The 20,250-nt window shown below is 41.3% G+C and overlaps 1 protein-coding gene across 3 annotated transcripts in view; it reads right to left on the bottom strand.

Annotated features, from left to right (window-relative positions):
• HSPBAP1 (HSPB1 associated protein 1) overlaps nt 1-20,250 on the bottom strand; it is a 50,366-nt gene that overhangs the window by 5,207 nt on the left and 24,909 nt on the right. The window contains exons 4-6 of one of the 3 annotated variants that reach the window (XM_067738707.1): nt 8,557-8,693; nt 4,847-5,018; nt 1,308-1,391 (exon numbers count right to left, since the gene is read on the bottom strand). In XM_067738707.1, coding sequence (XP_067594808.1) covers nt 1,308-1,391; nt 4,847-5,018; nt 8,557-8,693 — 393 coding nt within the window. The remainder of the gene's footprint in view (nt 1-1,307; nt 1,392-4,846; nt 5,019-8,556; nt 8,694-20,250) is intronic. The other 2 variants (XM_067738708.1, XM_067738709.1) reach the window with 2 other exon arrangements.

Genomic DNA, 20,250 nt, shown 5'->3' with positions numbered 1-20,250 from the left:
TCAGAGTTGGAGAAGCTGGCCTGCAGTGGCTCTCCTTCTGTGCTGCACCTAGTATTTTTTATTTAATATGTATAAGACCATGCAGTAAAGAATAGTATGTTGACTACCCTTAGAGACAAAGAAATCTTATCTTAAAAAAATGTAAACATTAATAACATATTTCAGATAATGGGCACAAAAATGATTCAACTGAGATGTCCACCTCTGGCTGTGATAGAGTAACAGTAACTTAACTACTTTCCTATGATAAACAACTGGAAAACTAGACAAATACATATCATTAAAGGATTCCAGACATTGGATTACAGGCAACATAAAAATGTGATCTCTGAGAAAAAGAAAATAAATGACTTAAGTACTATAATTGACCAACTTCTTTTCAGAGGGACATTCTGAACACTGGAGCAGAAAGGGGAATACCAAGCAAGGCAATCAGTTAAGCAGCATTTCTAACTGTAAGTCCATTGATCTCCCATTATACTTCTCACCCAAGGGTTACGACTCTTCTAAGCCATACAATAGAGCTTCCTGTTACAATATTCCGTATGCTCCCCCTGTGCCAAAGCCCTTCCCATTATCTAAGGATAAGAAAAGTCTGAGTGAGAGGAGGGTGCAGCAGCCAAAGAGAGGAGAGAGATGCAATCAAGGTTTTGGGTACAGGAGAGCAGAGATGCATTCGAGGCCTCAGGTTAACGAGGGCACAGGTGCAGTCAAAGCCTCTGGTTAAAGCATACAAAGATGCAATGACACCTCAGGTGGAAGAGACAGACTTGGGCCATAAGAGTAGCCATTCTAATCGTCAAGTAGAGCAGGCAACCAGGATTAAGCACAGCATATTGGAGGGGAAAAGCCTTTGGGAGAAATAAAATGATAACACCTAGCACTGAAAGACTGCTCTGAGAAAATGTGTAAGTCAGGACTGAGAATTCTGCAATTATTAATGAGGACACTGAACCAAGAAGCAAGTATTTCCAGCCCAGATGGTGGGGGATGGGACTGGCAACGTGGGACACACGTGGCAGGTCCAGCCAGGCCCAACATGATTCTCCTAACAACACCGGTCAAGGGAGAAGACCTGGCACACCAACATCAGGGCCCATTTTGTGCCCTTAAAAGAAAGAGAATGGTGTGTCACAAAAATCCTATTTCCAACCTCACTATTCATCAACAGCACAGAATACATAAATTATGGAACAGTAAAACAAAGTAACACTGCAGTGTTGGTGAAAATTAATCACCAAGTTCTATAGACAGACACTGTATATCTTAAAAGCAGGGAGATTACATTTATTAGAAAAAAAAAATACCAGCTCAATCCATGAGTTTATACTGACAGTGACAGGATCAATGGATTCCACATAATGCCACCAGTGTCTGGGGACAAACAGAACCTGAAAACCAAACAAAAAATGGTTAGCACAAGAACAGAACATTTTATTTTCATGTCAGAATCAGATCTTAAATGAAGCTGCTAAGGAAAAAAAACAAACTCAAATGAATTTATACTAAGATTGTAATAGGAAAGGGAAACAAGAAAAAAAACCCACAATCCTTTTATTCCTTTTCTTAAATTAACAAGTTGCGTGTTCTACAAAGGATATTACTAGCTTCTCCAGTCTCTACTCTCCTTTATCCTGGACCTTCTCTGTCTGCATCCAAATCTTAGTAAAGGATTCTGAGATTGCAACTTTTCCTCCTTTCCATCACATAATAGTTGTATGAGTTCTGAGAAAGGGCAGAAGTAAACACATAGGACATAGTTTCAGCCTTCTCAAAGTCTAAAATCTAGCCAATGAAAAAATAATATATAGAAAAGTGGTAAATCACTTTTTACCACTTATATAATTTATAAATTATGTAAGTGGTAAATCAGAGGAGGGGACACTGGTGCTAGAGACCTTCAGAGGTGGGAGAAGCAGGCATGCTTCTAGGGAGGTTAGGGGCAACCTGGATGGAGAAAGTGTGATTTGAACCAGGACTAAGAGAGAATGAGGACATGCCAGGACGGAGAAGTGGGCAAGGGAGGTGGGACTGTCGAGGGACAGCAAGTAGGCCAGTCTTACTACTGCAGAAGGAGTAAAGGGGAATAAAGTGGGGGATCAGGTTAGGGCCAGTGGAGGGCCCTGAGTTCAGAATAAAGAATCTCAATTTTATCCTGTAGGCATTTTGAGTTGCTGAGAAGTTCTGAGTAGGGGGATGGTTAAAACAGTGACATTGTGGGAGAGTCTGGGAAGGACAGGAGATTCTTGCAATGGTCCAATTATTAAATTAAATGTTAAGATTTAAATAGGAAGATATAGCAAACAAAAGCAATGGGCAGAATCAAGAAGGACTGTATTTATCCAGAGTCATTACAAGAGTCTGTGGAAGGCTGAGTACAGCAGATGGAGATGATCTGAAGCTTCCGGGCTTCAGATTTAGGAAAATGGTGGCACCTGCTATGGACAAGGTGGAGATGGGAAGAGACCTCCTTTTAAGAGAACTAAAGTGAAGTGAAGTGGACTAAAAACGTCCACTTCAGCCACTGGGTTTAGTCATTAGGAGGTCATTAATGTCCTATCATAGAGTATACTTTCAAGTCAAGTGGTAAGAGAGAGAGCCAGTTTATGGTGGATTCAGGAAACAGCATGATGTAAGGAAGACTGATACAATAGACAGAAATACTCATTCAAATTTGGCTATTAAAATAGAAGAAAAAAAGAATTAGCAGCCACTTCACACCCACTAGAATGGCTATAGTTGTAGTAATATAATAATAATAAAGGAAAATAACAAGTGTTGGTGAGGATGTGAAGATAGAACCCTCATAGATTGCTGGTGGGAATGTAAAATGGTGCAGCTGCTGTGGAAAACAGTTTGGCAATTTCCCCAAAAGTTAAAAAACACAGAGTTATCATATGACTCAGCAATTCCACCCTTACGTATATACCCAAGAGAACTGAAAATATATGCTCATACAAAAACTTGTACTCAAATGTTTATAACAGCATTATTCATAATAACCAAAAGGTGGAAACAACCCAAATATCTATCAGCTGTTTAATGGGTAAATAAAATGTATATCCACATAATGGAATATATTCAGCCATAAAAAAGAATGAAGTGCTGATAACATTCTACAGCCTGGATGAACCTTGAGGATAATTATGCGACGTGAAAAAAGCCGGACACGGAAGTCCACAGACTGCACAACTGCACTTATGTGAAATGTCCAGAATAGGTAAATCTATACAGAAAGAAAACAGAAAAGTGGTTGTCAAGGGCTGGGGGGGATAGGTGAATGGGGAATGACTGCTGATGGGTTGCGGAAACTTAGTGAAATCGTTTGAGCTAGAGCACTCGAGTGTAAAGGAAGCAGGAAGAGCCAGTGAGGAGGGAGCAAAAGAAGGAACACACGCAGGTCAGAGGGATAATCAAAGGAATAAAGTCTCCTTAAGAGACTAAGAGGGCCTCCCTGGTGGTGCAGTGGTTGAGAGTCCGCCTGCCGATGCAGGGGACACAGGTTTGTGCCCCAGTTCGTGAGGATTCCACATGCCGCGGAGCAGCTGGGCCTGTGAGCCATGGCCGCTGAGCCTGCGCGTCCAGAGCCTGTGCTCCGCAACGGGAGAGGCCCGCATACCGCAAAAAAAAAAAAAAAAGAGACTTAAGAAAACCTTGCAAATGTTACTAAAATATCAGACAGCAAATGCCAGTGTTGTAAAGGTGCTATTCCCCACTGGTTAGCAGCACTAAGTACTAAACCTTTGGAAATGTTTCAGAGACAGTCAGTTACAAAAGTAACATCCATTCTTGCTTAAAAGCAAATCATTCTCAACAAATATTATATGGCATCACTTATATGTGGAATCTAAAACATGATACAAATGAATTTATATACAGAACAGAAACAGACTCACAGACATAGAAAACAAACTTACAATTATCATGTTTGGTTATGCGGAAAGGGGTAACTTAGAAGTGGGGGATTAACAGACACAGAGTAATATACATAAAATAGATAAGCTACAAGGATTTACGATATAGCACAGGGAACTCTATTCAATATCTTGCAATAAATTATAATGGAAAATAATCTGAAAAAATATATATAATTGAATCACTTTGCTGTACACCAAAAACTAACACAATATTGTAAATCAACTATACTTCAATTAAAACAAACAAACAAAAAACCCTAAACCGTTCTTAGTTCATTCTGCCTTTGTTGGCCCACTAACTGGATGCATTCGAACCTGTGTTTGTGTGTCTGGATTTTATCGTGGTTGAACAGATATTAATTGTGAATAAATGTTCCAGAAATGTTCAAGTACTCATGCCTTGACACCTTCTCTTAACCTGAATAAAAATAACTGAGTTTTGGGCTTCCCTGGTGGCACAGTGGTTGAGAGTCTGCCTGCCGATGCAGGGGACACGGGTTCGTGCCCCAGTCCGGGAAAATCCCACATGCCGCGGAGCGGCTGGGCCCGTGAGCCATGGCTGCTGAGCCTGCGCGTCCGGAGCCTGTGCTCTGCAACGGGAGAGGCCACAACAGTGAGAGGCCTGCGTACCGCAAAAACAAAACACACACACAAAAAAACCTGAGTTTTTGGATCTTCCTCCACAGGCCATTCTCCTCTTCACCAGCAGGAGGAGCTGTGTTCCCTCCTCCCATCTCCCTCCCATGACCTGTGAAGCAGGGATTGTGTGTGAAGCCTATAGCTGGGGAAGCTACATTCCAATAGCAGAGCAGCAGGGAAGGAACCATTGTCATTTGTATTGATAGGGAGGCACGTGGCATAAAGACTTGAAAGAAGTTATAGCTGGGGTGTCCACTGACAGGTCACCAATGTTTTAAAGCTCCCATTACCTGTCCGGGGCTCAGGGTAACCATATGTCTTCGAGCCTTCCAAAATTGAGGAAAACGTTTTAAATCAGGATTGACAACATTGATTTTACTGAACACGCTAGATTCCTCATAAGGGATTCTAGTTGGATAAAGGAAAGGAGTATCTTCAGGAGGAAAGAGATGCCATCTTTTCCTAGTTAAAAAAATAAGATACAAGTTAGTACTCTAAACTTGAGACAAAACATGTAAGAAGGCAGCAGCTAAGTGCTCAATTTCACTCATTTTCATTCAATCCATAAAGGAACACAGGAACCGCAGGGGTCACCTGGCCCATCTCTCACTCAGGGCTGGAATCTCCTCTGCAGACACCTGGTAAAGGAAGGGCAGCAACTAGTGGGTATCTCATGATGCCCTGAGCAGCCTCTTTGCAGGGACAGGCGCTCCTTTGTAAGATCATTCTTTCTTATCTCAAATCAAAGTCAGCCTCCTCATAAACTGTTTCCATCCTTGAGTCTAGAGCTCCCCAGAATAATCTCTACCCGTTGAAATCTCTGGATTCCTCTCTTATGCAGAGCAACCATTCATCCAGAGTAACTACCCACCAAATCGTTTCCAGACTTCTCCCTATTGGGGTTGTAAATTCCTTAACCTAAACATTTGTTAAGTTGACCCATTAAGGAAGAGAAATGCACGAATAATGCCACACAACTAAAAAGTAGTATAATATAGGAATTTTCAAAAAGAAAACTGTAAAATGTTTCAGTCACTTTAAAATTTTTTGAAAACTGGAAGTGATAAACCTTAACTCACAAAACACTAGACACACCAACACTCTGAGCCAACAGAGCGAGGACATCTGAAGCAAAGGAGGGAGAAGTGTGAAAAAGGAAGAGACACAGACAGACAGAAATATACAGATGGGGAAGCAAAGAGAGAGGGAAAAGAACCTAGTTCTGAGACAAGCCCTAAAGCCCTCTAGTGACCCCTGACAGTTACAGAGGGGCTATCATGTCTTTTCAAAACATGTCCTTTCAAAAGAGCTGACTGCTCTTCTCAAACTAGGAAATATAAAGTCTTATTTTGCCTTAAAGATGATAAAGCTGCTCCCTCCCACTAGACCTATGACTATGACTAGTTTGGGAGAATTTTTGGCATTTAGGATGTTCAGAACGTTAGAGCTGGAAGGATCCTTAAGAGATCATCAGTCTAATCTTACATTCAAAGAAGTGGAAGAGGGAGTCAGGGTTTGCTCAGTGTCATTCACTGGGCTTGTGTTAGTGGTGGACCCAGTACTAGGTCACACATCTCCAGACCCCTGCACTATAGCTGTGTTTCCCAAAGGAACAGCCATGATGATAACCATCCCATACAATTTGCTTTGCTAAGTTTAAAATGTAATATATTTGCATCCTTGTGTTCTTAATCATAAAAGGTAGTCAATCATCATGTCATCCCTGGCTCTAAAACCTCTTGGTTCTGATGCTGAAAGAACAGAGAATAAGCAGTATTTGCCTGGGCATTAAGACCCTCAGGCTCCACCCTGCCTTTCCTACTAATCCTCTGTCTCTAATGCACAACTTACACAGACAACTCACTGGGGCCTCTATATACCCCACGCTTTCCTGGGGCTCTGCTCATGCTGGTCCCTTTGCTCCTCCCACCTGTGTCTTTTGAACATTCACCCACCCTTTGAAACCCATCCCAAATGGCAACTCCCCTCTGAAATCTTCCCTAATCTTTCCAACAGGAACATTTTCTCTTCTCCTTTTCAGTTGCATGGCTCTATGAAACCTTCCTCAAGGGCATGTTCATTCTGCCTAGATATATCACAGCAATCCGTGGGCTTCCCTGCACTCTAACTGTACATACACTCTCTTAGGGCAGAGAGGTGTCTTACTTGTTCACCTCTGTTCCTACTGTAACACATGGTATCTGCACGGCAGGATACTCAATAAATATTTCCTGAATAGTTAGTTATTTTATTACTCCAGAGCTATATGAGGCCAGAAAATATGGTCTACGACAAAGTTAAAGTAAAGCTATATTAATTTTATATCACAGAAAGAACCCACGTATTTTTTGGTAATGTTTTCCCAACTGAATTTCTTTGGCTTATTTCTCCACTCAGAACACACGGAAAGCAGCTACTTAAAATGATGCCCTCTCTAACGAAGTTTAAGGTTCAGACTATTAACTCTATAAGGGCAGGGACCAGGCACACTTGATTCACTGCTGTAACCATAGTGCATTAATAATGTACCCAGACGTTCTAGGCTGCTTAATAAAGACCTGAGGAATCCAGGAGGAACTATCTCATACAGTTTTATAGTTTTCAAAGTACTTCACACGTGGGGGGAGCAGTTCAAAGACGGTAGCAGAGGAAGACCCTGAACTTACCTCCTCCCACAGACACAAAAAATACACATGTGCATATAGACCAGTTCCCTCTGAAAAGAACCTGAGAACTAGCTGAACACGTGCTCCACAATGAAGAATAAAAAGGACTAACTACATTGAGATGAGCAGGAGAGGCAGAGAGACGCTCCCGCCAAAAGCCCCAGCCCCCGCGCGGTGGCACACAACAGGAAGGGACCTCACCAGACAAGGCTTCTCCCGGGAAGTTAGGGGCTGGCACCCCACATCAGGAGCCCCGGCCCCTGGGATCTATACCACAGAGATGAGCCCCCGTAACAGCTGGCTTAGGAAACCAACAGGACAGGTGTCCAAGTGTCCCCAAGTGCTACATGAAACTGAGACTCCCCTCGTAAAGGGTTCACGTATATCTCACTTGCCCCAAACCCTAGCAAAATAACAGCAGTTTGAAAAGTGTTGAGACTACACGTGAAGGAAAGTCATTTAGAATCTGACAGTATCCACCGAAGGGGTGGGAAATGATGGAAATGCTCCCCCAGGATGGAAGCACTGGCAGACGCCATTGTTGTGCTCCTCACCTAACCTGCGGGCACAGGTGGGCAAGCTCGGATGCAGGGGCGAGCAACTGTGGCTCTACCCTGCCACAATGCTGAAGCCAGAGAGCTCCAGTGACCAGAGCACTTCCCCAGCCCTGGAGCTGGCAGGTGGGCACAAACGGTCCCGGCATTCTCCTGCTCCCTAGCTAAAGTCTGTGAGTGTGGGAGGCTGCAACACATCCCTGGCCCCTGGCTGGGGCTGGTGCACATGAGCAGTCACAGCGTTCTCCTGCTCCTGAAAAGCCAGCACGCGTGCACGGACGAGGCAATCTCATGCCGCACCGCTGAAGCCTGCGGGCACGAGCCGTCATCGTTCTCCCACTGCTCTCCTAAAACAAGAGAGCAAGTCCCACCCCCTACACTCTACAGCTACTAACGCAGACTCGTACGTTATAGAGCTAAGCAGACAACTGTCTGGCTGAACAGGGAGTGTACTCCTAGAGTTCTAGGATCAGCTTGCTGACAGTAATCCTGACCGTGGCTGAGAGACACAACACAGACACCACCGTCTATATTGTTCCCCTTATCTCACAAAGGAGGAGACTGAACCAGAGGTTAAGAGATCTGCGCCGGTCATGAGGCAGGCTGACAGGATGGAGCAGGGAGTCCTGCCCTCTACCCGACACCCATTCCTCTTCCTGTGCAACACACAAAGACAAAGACACACACACACACACACACACACACACACACACACACTCTCTCTCTCTCTCTCTCTCTCTTTCTCTCTCCCTCACGCATGTGCATGCACATGTGCATTACCTTCCTTGTACCTGGAATACTAGGTTGCAACCATAGGTGTCCAGATGACAGGGTGTATGGGCCCCCATGGAGCCGATCCACAATGTACTTTCCTGTCCATTTCTTCCAGGAAACCCAAAGTCAGACCACATCACATCCTGTTTTGAAAATAAAGTCACAGTCCATCAAGAACCAACCAACTCTGTTGTATAGGAGTGTTACCCATTTTCACTTACACATCTGGTTTTGGGCACTTGGAACACTCTCTTACAGAAATTGCTATAGATGGAAGAGGTCAGGTTTCCAGAGCAATTCAAGAAGTCTTTTTAACCAATAACATATCTGAATAACCCCACTAATAGTAGTTATTCAACAAATATTTACTGTCTGCCTATAACATGCCTGGCACTCTTCTAGAGCATGTGATGAATCAATGCACAAAATAGACAAAAACGCCCACCCAAATGAAGCTTACATTTCAGAGGTTGGAGACTGACAATAAACACTAGACACAGTTATGCAGATATATGGGGGAAGTGGCTCAGGCAGCAGGAACAGTGACTGCAATGGAAATAGTATTTTTTTAAATCTCTGAAGCTTAACTCAGGAATCCAAAAAGGCACATTCCCTCTAAGCAGTGCAGATATTTTGAGGCCTAAGTAATGTACTAACTTTTTGCACTTTCAAAGACCACATGAAAGAAGGCTTCTCCTAGGTTAGTGGAGTTATTTAAAATTATAGATGCTGGAGCATCTATAGTAGTTCATACCTACTAAACTGGAGTCTCCAGGTGGGGGAGACACAGCATATCTTTTGAAATACTTTTGCTATGCTCCTCAAGGTCATTAACTCTTTAAGTGTAAAGAACTTGAAAAAGAGACAGCACAGTGCTTTCAACTTGGCACTCCTTATGTCTAGTTCTGTGGACAGATCCTACCCAAGTCAACTACTGATCCATTAAATACCATCTGGTCCAGTAGTTCTCAAACCAGGCTCCCTGGCATCCCCTTAGGGCACTGGGGATAGCAGCAAAGGCTCTTTCTTTCAGCAAACTGCTCTGCTTGATTTTATTTAGGTTTGAAGAAAGGGTGTTCCTGCTTTTAAATAAAAGTTAGAAAACTATGAACGTAGTTTGACATAAACTCAAATCCATGGAACTTAAGATATGTATAAGCTGAAAAAGAAAAAGAACACACTAGTGAACCAGGCAGGAAAGTTTTGCTTTATTTTTTATTTTATGTGTTTTGAATCATGAATTTTTCCTTTTGAATTTTAAAAAACAAAACAAAAAACACCTCTATGTGCAGAACATGGTCCTAAATGCTGACACTACTCAATATCTTCAAACTATTCTCTTTCTGGAGGCAAAGCATTAACACTACTCAAAGAGAAAGAGGATTTTGGAGAGACATTTTTAATGGATGGTTTTAAGGACGACTAGAAAAAGCTTTTTCATTTTTGTTTTGAGTGGTAAAAATAGAATATGCGCATATAACTAATATCTGTTATAAAAAGGGGAGTTTTTGCAAGGTCAGCACTATCGTAAATGCATATGGCTCAAATGCAGCAGCTCCAGGGCGTGGCAAAAATCACGTCCCCTCTGGATATAGCCCATATGCTCCATGAAGGGAGCTTACCTCTGTTTTCCCAGTGCCTAATATAATACCTGGCTCAGGTTAAGTGCTTAAAACCTTGGCTGCTTGGGAGGGAAAGAAGAATCTGTTGGCTTATTATGGGTAAATGGTTCAGGTCAAGAACATTTCTGAGCATCTATTACATACCTGGTATGATGCTGAATGTTTGGAATATGAAAATTAATACAACACAGGCCCTCCCTTCAAATCTCATAATGGAAGATAGTCCCATAAATGGACCCTTCCAATATAATGCAGAAAGTGCTCTCACAGCAGTGAGCAGAGAGTGCTCTATGATCACAGAAGAAGGGCTCCCAGTCCAAGCAGGGAGCTTAGGGAGGCTTCCCATGAACCTGGTCCTTGTTGAACAATTCACCACACCTCAGTTTGGAATTTAACTAAAGGTAGATGAAAGACACGCAATATAAAAACAAAAAATGGGGATCTGTCTTACCTAAGAAGAGGCTGGTTTAAGTGACTCTTAATCTTCTTACAGATACACCCCTTTGGGAGTCAAATGAATGCTGATATCCCTCTCCTCAGAGAAATGAACGCACACGCACACGTGAGCGCGCGCACGCGCGCACACACACACACACACACACACATACATACACACACACAGTTTCACATACACTTTGAGGGAGTCGGTGGACCAACCCCAGGTGAGAAACTGTTCTAGAGCACTACTTCAGAAAGACTCACAGAAGGAAAGTTTTTCTACTAGGTCGGGGGGTGACTATATGAAAAACTGACGTGAGGCTTCCCTGACCTCTTACCTAACACAGTAATGACTAAAAAAGGAAAAATTATTTTGGAATGATTAGATCAGGGTGACCTAAACTTCAGCTGCAAACTGGCTGAGAAAACCAGAGGGTGAAGGGTTTGGGGGCAAGTGGCAGAGAGAAAGTCAAAGTAAATTTGTCAGAAAATAGATAGCACCGAGTGTTACCTATTTTGGCTTTCTTTCCCCACAGGCTCTTGAGAGTTGGGATTTCTTGCCAATTGAGTTCAGCTATTTACAGGTAGTCAAATCTCTGAAATGAGTGCAGGCCCAGGAGGAATCTGCGTTGGGTCTTGCTAGAAACAAGTGACCCTGTTAGGCAGCCACATCGGTGAAACTAACACAGGTGACTGGCGGGGTGATCCATCCTGGAGTCTATTCCCACATCCACTTCAAAAGTTGAAAAAGTCTTTAGAAATCGTCTCTATCCATGGAATTCTATTCTACATCATCCCTGAAAAGAGCAAGCGTCTGGTTGATTGCTTACTACAAAATCAATATTTGCTTTCTTGTAACTTCCAGAAGAAGGTCCTAGATTTGTTTTCCACAAACAACAGGTTTATGTTCTCTTCTGCCAAAAACTGTTGTCTTTAAATTATCTGAAAAATGGTCATGTCTTCTCCTTTATCATTTTTTTCAAATATCTAGACTCAGTAGCATTAAATATTCCTTCCAGTTTCTCTCCTCTTGACTACCTTTGTCAACAGCCCTCTTAAAGTCTGGCTCTCAGAATGAACGCCAGACACAGCCTATGTAGTTCCTTGCGTATGGGTCTCAACATTCCATGATCTGGACATTACACTATTAATACACTGTCAGACAGTGCTTTTTTTTTTTTTAAAAAAAGCAGCTGAATTATACCATGGCTAATCTAGGCTTAACTGCCTTTTTCTTATAAACTGTTGCCTAGCCATATCTCTTCATCCTTGATGTTACAGAGTTTAGGAGAAGGCCATGGGACCCTACTTTTATCCCTCTTAAATTGAATGTTAAGTTTCTGCCTGGTGCTTTGCAATGTTTAAATGAACCTACATACATGACTCCTAAACCTTCATCTCCAGTCCTAGCTTCTCTTCTATTTACGACTAAATCTATATTTTCAACTGCTAAACATATATTTTCAGCTACTAACTATCAGGTTATTGAATCCATATGGTGGGACAGGCCCTGATACTAACATTTTCTTTGTATCATCTCATTTAATCCTTATGAGATTGAAGGTAGTTATAGCTACTGTACAGGTGTGGAAACTGAGGGACAGTTCTGTCCTTTTGTTAAAAAACATGGAGACATTTTTGGTTGTCATAATAAATAGGAGGGGGGTGCCTTGGTACTCAGTGGATGGGGGTCAGGGATCCAGCTCAACAAAACAACAGAAGTTTTGTATCTTGCACAATTTTCATAACACTGAAAAATCTGATTTTAGTTACCTGAGATTAGAGCTCTGACTCTTTTTTTTTTTTTTTCTGCGGTATGCGGGTCTCTCCCGTTGCAGAGCACAGGCTCCGGATGCGCAGGCTCAGCGGCCATGGGATCTTCCCGGACTGGGGCACGAACCCGTGTCCCCTGCATCGGCAGGCGGACTCTCAACCACTGCACCACCAGGCAAGCCCCAGAGCTCTGACTCTTAATTTCATATATCCTCAAAGGACTTTTGCACGGTTTTAACACATACTGAATTTTCTAGAAACACAATTACTAAGTAAGTCGAGGGAGGCCTGTACTTTGTGTTCCTGCAGCTTCATCAAGAGTTGTTCACCGTTTTGAAAAATTAAGTCACCAGCAGCATTGAAACTCATATGATATTTGATTTAGCAATGTATACACCAATATCAGTCTGTGCTTGTACTGTCTCATCAGGGTGACTCTATGTGTATAGATACAAACATACTCATTTAGCCTCATTTCAAAATGTTAAATATAAAATATTGGAAATATTCTATGGAATTTTATCTTAACTCTTCAAAACTGAACCTTTTCCTTGTAGGTAGGTACAAGCATCTGATTAATTCATTATATCTTCTAGTATAGAGATGCTTGAATATTTACACATTAAATCAAATACTTCTGCTTAAATTCTCCTATATTTTATAGCTGGGGTAGTTTAATAGTTTTTAAAAATTATTTGTGGAAGTAATTATATCACCTGCAAACTGCATTTCAGAACAGTAAAGGGGTTGCAGGTTCTGGTATGAGACTATTGCTACATTACCTCTCTACTGCTCTCCCAGCATGGGCTACACACCTCCCTGCCTTTGCTTCTGCTGTTCCCTCTGCCTGGCTGGTCTCCTCGCTGCCCTTCCCACACCCCAATTCACATTTCTCTTTCAAGACCCAATGTAAGTTTCATGTTCTTGAACCCTTCCACACTCCCCACCGCAACCCCTTCCTCCCCTGCCGCATGCAACCTGGTCATTCTCTCTTTTGGTCTCTCTCTCCCAAAGAACTTTGATTCTTTGCCTGTCTGACCCATTCTCCTCAAAGCAGCAAAGAGTGATCTTAAAATATTAAGTCCTGTCCCCCCTTTGCTCTGCACTTAGAATTAGATCCAAATGCCCTCTATCATGGGCCTGTATGACCAGGCCCCTCTCACCTCTCTGACACCTCTAATCCTCTCAGTCTCACTGGCCAGGCTTCAATCACAATGGCTTTCTCTCTTTTTTTCCAAAAAGGCAAAGTCTTCTCACATTCAAGGGCTTTGAACTCTGCTTAGAAAGCTCTTGACCCTCCATTCACTTGGCTAGCTTCTCATTTTTTAGGAATCAGGATAAATATCACCTCCTTAGAGAAGGCTTCCCAACTTACCCTTTTAGAAGTCCCTCTGCTGTACTGATTTTGGCCCATTTTTGTTTACTTCATAACAGTTAGGACAATCGGTTAGACTCACTTGTCTGATTTCACTATAGAATATGAGCTCCCTGAGGAGAGGAGACCAAGGCTGTGACTCTCTAGCCCTAGCACAGTAGTTGAAAAACAGGTGTTTGTAGAGTGAATATACAATCATGCACATTTTACAGTTATTTTCTGTCTTTTGAACATATATTCACCTCACAGACCCCAGCAACTGGCAGAGTCCACAGCACACAACAGAGCTTGAATCTAGTTTCTGCATTCATCTACTCTCAGCTTTGGCTTCATGTTTTTTAATCAGCTGGAAGACTTATTACTCTGCTTTGCCTTTGGAATTTTTTTCTTGGGAAAATACAGGTCTGGTGGGTATGGTCCTGGAGCTCCTTGGTCATCCCAGGCCCGTGCCCAAGTCTAAACAATTCTCCCAACACACAGTGGCTGACAACAGCCACCTGCGACAACCTCACAGAGAACTCAGCGAGCTCCCCCAGGGTCTGCAACATCAGAGGAGGCGCATCCCAGACCACAGCGTGCATCAAGGTTGGGCCTGGTTTCTGGAATAAATGGACTATCCATTCAAAATCATTATATGTTGGCTTTGGAGGTCCACTTAATCACACACCTGGACTTGACTATGTTGTTATGTCTTCTAGCGTAGTTATTGAGCATTAACACATCAAAATATATGTTATTATAAATTACTTCCTCGAAAATTCTCCTTTATATTATGGGTAAGGTATTTTAACAATTTAAAAGAATTACATGTGTAGGTAATCGTATTATCTACAAACTGTTTAAAGGGAGTGCAAGATCTGGGAGAGTTGAGAATCACTGCTATAGCACAACTATTAGAATCAAAAACTACTGACTGATAATATATGTGATATGCTAATAGGGGATGGAGCCTCAAAAAGTGTAAGGCATAAACATCTCTATTATCAAGAACTCTAAAATCCATTTGAAGACACCAACTTGAAATAACAACATAAACAAATCAATTACCCCCTCCCTAATATGCCAGAAGGCAATTCTATCATGATTACACAACTGTACAATAAATTAAGAGGTCAAGAATGCTTGATATTTGCTTTTGTCTTTCTCTGTCTTGATCCCTCAATAAGTACTAATGCATTAGTACTTAATCGAGAGATATGAACTTTGTGCTTTTCCCTTCCTCTCTTCAGTGAGACGTATAGCAGATTGCTAACCTATCAACTTAACCACTAAATAAAATGACCATCAATCATCCTGCCCCAGGGATCTGGCCACAGGGGCCCCCCCTTGAAACTGCCAGCCCTATGGCTGCCTAAGAAATCCCTCTGGCTTCAAAATCCTCTCTCCCCAGCTGACAAGGGCATTCTTACCTATGCACTAAGGATGGCTGTACAGACTCATTCTGGGAACCCTCCCTTTAATGCTGCAATTCTCTCTGGTCCCTATACTTGCTGCCTGCAGAGGCCCTGGAATAACTGTACTTTTTGTAGAAATTGTAAATCTTCCTTCAATTTTTCATGTCCTTCCATGAACAGAGTGCGCCATAAACTGCCTACTTTTCTTAATATCTCATTCCCAACTTTATTCAGACAGATAACGTGCCCAGCTAAGAGACATCTGTTTTCCAGCCTGCCTTGCAGTTCAGTGGGGCCATGAAACTAAATTCTAACCATTAAGCAAAAGTTGTTGGATGGGACTTCTGGGACAGTTCCTTAAAAGAGAGGCAGAGAGCCGGGAGTACACGTTTGTCCTTCCTTCCTCCTTTCTGAAATACAGTGTGATGGCTCTCTTGGAATACAAGATGGCTTTGAGGATGAAAGCCACATGCTAAAGACAGAGTAGAAAGACAGGAAGAACCTGGGTTCTTTGGGATGACAAAGCCTCCATTCCAGCTCCGGCCAGTGTACCTCCAAACTTTCCTTAGGTGAGGAAAAAATTCACCATTATGCGTTTAGTTAGGCAACTTCCATTCTGGGATTTCTGTTACAAGCAACTAAGCCTAACCCAAATTGATTCAGGAGGTTAACCCATGGAACCTTGTCTTTCCCCAATAATCTCATTCTGTCAGAGCCTTTATCTTGGGTTTGCAGTTATGCCAGTCCTAAACCCTATAGCAGAGAAAGATATCCTTGAAGAAATACGTCTGTAGACACTTCGGGGTGAAAGTAGGGAGAGTTTCATGGTACTATTCTTTGAGCATATTATAAATACAGTAGGCTTCCCCAGGCTAGCCTGGAGAACTAACCGCCAAGATCTGCATTGTTCCTCCAGGAAAAAAAAAAAAGTTCTGAGTCCAAACAATTGATATACAAATAAAATGTGTAGAACACAAGCAATGAAAATTACAAAAAACAGCAAAAGAGTAGAAAGAACCAAAAGGTCTTGATAATCAACTCTTTAATTAAAAAATAAGACCACAGTTATTATGGAAGTGCTAATGTAGGGCTGCAGTACTATAATTTAGTAGTCCATTAGATACTCTAGTGGTTAGGGGTAATTCTAGAAGACAATATCACATGTTACCCCAGTACTTAAAGGAATTAACCAGGAATTCAGCCCTGCTTTTTCATCCTCCCCCACAACCAACCACAATGGTTTCCTATCAGCCCCAATTCCTGGCCTCTTCCCAGATATATTCTGGGAAATTTATCTGCAGTTTAAAGACACCTAAGAGAGGGACTTCCTTAGTGGCGCAGTGATTAAGACTCCACGCTCTCAACGCAGGGGGCCCAGGTTCAATCCCTGGTCAGGGAACTAGATCCCACATGCATGCCACAGCTAAGAGTTTGCATGCTACAACTAAGAGCCAGCGAGCCACAACTAAGGAGCTCTCGAGCTGCAACTAAGGAGACAGCCTGCCACAACTAAGGAGCTCGCCTGCTGCAACTAAGACCCAGCGCAACCAAATTAATTTTTTAAAAACTATTAAAAAAAAAGAGAGACACCTAAGAGGGATGGAAATAACAAACTACAGTGTTTCAAGACCAAATGTGGCACAGCTTCTGTACAGAATGAGAGTTATAAGCAAAATTCATCATTTACTCATAGTTGAAAACTGGCTGGCCAAAGAAAATGAACTTGCTTTATAACACAAAAGTAGTACAGATACTTTATTCTCCTCTTTCCTCTGGATGGTTCTGCCTTGTCATGATGTCCTGAACATAATATGTAATTTATAAATAATAATGGTTTTATTTCTTGTGTACATAGAGTGATCATATTTCCCAATAAAAAAACAAGGACATAAAGGATGACAACGCACTTTTGTGCTACCTGTGAAGATAAGAGTTAGTTGGGGAGAAACTGCTTAAATACCAACATAAGGAAATATTTAGAAACAGTATATTTTCCACTGCCTAGTTTTCTTTTTAAATTAATTTCATTGAGGTAAAATTTATATACAATAAAACATACCCATTTTAGACTACAGTTCAGCAAGTTTTGACAAATGTATATACTGGAATAATCACCACCATGATCAAAATATGGAATACTTCTACTACCCCAAAAAGTTCCCTCTTACTCCTGTGCTTTCAATCTGCCTGCCTCTACTCTCAGTCCCAAGCAACCACCGATCTACGTTCTGTTATCCCAATATTTTGAAACTGGATTCCTTTAAGTACACATAACAGCAATGAGGATGAGTTTTAAAAATTGCTTAATAAAATTGTCTCCAACATTTTAAATAAGAGAATCTAAAAATCTGGTTGTAATTTTAAAAGTTCAAGAAAATGTATATGCTTCAATCTTCTTGATTATATATAATATTCTAAAACTATTGCAATCATTTAAATGACAAAATAGTGTCAGAAAAAGTACTAAAGTCTAATAGCACATTTTACACTTTTCTGTCTTAAGGCTTGGCTCCACATTCAACTTTAAACTCCCACGGGAGCCAAGTCTTTTATTCAAGTTGGCATCCTTGGTACCTAACACAGCACAACGAATGTTCAAAAATTGCTGAGTTACTGATCTAGGTGACTAGATCTAATTTTATGCTGAAACTAAGTCGCTCCTAAACCTGTTCCAATTAACAAGTTAAATAATTGTTGCAGACTCAAACACCATTTAAAAAATGCTGTACAAGCAACCAAATCTTCCATAATTTTACAGGTTTTTTAAAAAATTTATTTTTGGCTGCATTGGATCTTCGTTGCTATACGCAGGCTTTCTCTAGTTGGGGCGAATGGGGGTGCTCTGCCTTGAGGTACACGGGCTTCTCATTGCAGAGGCTTCTCTTGTTTCAGAGCATGGGTTCTAGGCATGCGGGTTTCAGTAGTTGTGGCACGTGGGCTCAGTAGTTGTGGTTCACAGACTCTAAAGCACAGGCTCAGCAGGTGTGACGCACGGGCTTAGTTGCTCCGTGGCATGTGGGATCTTCCCAGATCAGGGCTCAAACCCATGTCCCCTGCATTGGCAGGTGGACTCTTAACCACTGCGCCACCAGGGAAGCCCAATTTTACTGTTTTAACCAAAGAACTTAAGAAAAACTGGTAATAATACAGAATAGTGGCTTTTTTTAAAGCCTACCATTACCAGAAAATAATTCATTCTTAATTTGTTTACCACTAAAAAATGGTATATTTTGAGTTGGAGTGTTCTCAGAGCCTAGATTTGGTGTGAGCTAGTATAAGCTCTAGGCTCTGAGAATACCCCAATTCAAAACTATTTGTTCTTTTACCGGGCTGTTTGGGTGACTTGTGGTCATGGTTAATTGGAGTCTATCTATCACGTTAAAAGTTGTCTCATTCTATTTATTCTCCATGCCTAGATCACACACATAGGAAAACTGAATATACATAATACTATAATGAACTTACATCTGAATAAAAAAAGAAAAAAAACCCCAAACAAAAATGGAACTTTAAAACAGTATAATTAACTATAATTACTATGTAAAACTTATAAAGGATAAATACTTCAAACAGCCCCTTAAATGAACATTATAAATTAGCAAGTACTTAAGGCCCTTTTCCCCTTGAAAAAATTACCTCAGGTAACAAACAGAAAAGAGTTAACTCTACCCACAGATAGGCTTGGATAAATACCCAAATTCTTACATTCCAATTTGCCTCATCAGAAAGCATCATGGGCCATCAAACCCCTTTAAACATCACTACACCACCTGGCTCAATTTCAACATACTCTCATAACTATGTTATAAAGCCCAGGACAGGCTAGAACTAATCTTCCATGTGCTGCATTTTGAGATTCTGTGTCCTGGTGACTTAACAAGGCCCCTGACTCTCAGCAGTCAATCTGAATCACAACATAAAATGGCATCTACCTGGGAAATGTTCTTGGGGCAAATCCCTTTTGCTATATGTTGATTCTTAATAGCTTCAATTACGATGATACTTATAGACGATGATAAAATGTAACACCTGTCATTCTTACCTAATGAGTCAGAGATAAAGAAATTTTATGGTACTGTCACAAATTCCCTACCTTCCTCACAAAGTAGAGAATAAAATGTTCCAAATAGATGCTTTACTTAGATCAGTCAATGATATGATGTATAGCTAAACGAGGCCAATTTCATTTGTCATATATGAAAGTCAGTTAAGTGTCAAAATCATAATTTTTGGCCAACTTTAAGGCTACAGGATATTTTCCAATAATACCACTATATTTACCAGTGTATTTATCAGTATATATAAATATTACATATTTATCACTGAATGAATTTAAGTAGAAGCTGTAAGTAAAAACTTATAAAACTCGTTAGAAGGCTGAAGAGAGCCAAGAATTTCTTGTCAAGATTGAAAAATGCTACAATTGATTAACTAGAAGCCACAGAAAACTGGACAAGGGTGAATGAAGGTGGAGTTTAAGTTAAAACACCCTCTGAAGGGCCCCTAAAGACCAAATAGCAAAACAAGAAATGGTAAGACTAGGGGAAAAAAAATACACTTATGTAATCATTGAAATACCCATTATGGATTCAGCACTATGTTAGCAGTTTGGGGGAATAAAAAATTATACAACATAGTCCCTGTTCCCAAAGAGCTTACAATGCTGTTAGAGAAACAAGTCATAGGCATTCTATGTCACGCGCCATTTAAATAACAATCCAAATAAAACATACAGGAATGAAGGCAAGGAATGGATGGATGTAAGTACGAGTGGTTGAGAAGGCTTCATAGCCACGGATCAATCTGAGCCGGGCCCTAAGAAGTTGAATTTTAATAGGCAGAAATTGAGAAGAGCATGAGCAAAGGCCAGAAGACGAGAGAACACGGTGGTCCAGCACTCTGCAAGGAGACTACTCAGGGACACATGCAGAGGAGACAGGTCATGTCAGTCATACTGGGGAGAGTCTTAAATGCTATTATCCTTACACAATTTAAAGGCATGAAATGTCTGTGAATATAATTAACATATTTAAATATTTTCATAAGAAACTGTTTTGGAAATAATTAGAGGAGGAGTCAGAACTAGAGGAGAGTAATT

The sequence above is a fragment of the Pseudorca crassidens genome, chromosome 5 (genome assembly GCF_039906515.1).
Source record: "Pseudorca crassidens isolate mPseCra1 chromosome 5, mPseCra1.hap1, whole genome shotgun sequence".
In the NCBI taxonomy this organism is placed as follows: domain Eukaryota; kingdom Metazoa; phylum Chordata; class Mammalia; order Artiodactyla; family Delphinidae; genus Pseudorca; species Pseudorca crassidens.
The sequence above is the reverse complement of the archived record's forward strand: the minus strand, read 5'-3'. Positions and strand labels throughout refer to the sequence as shown.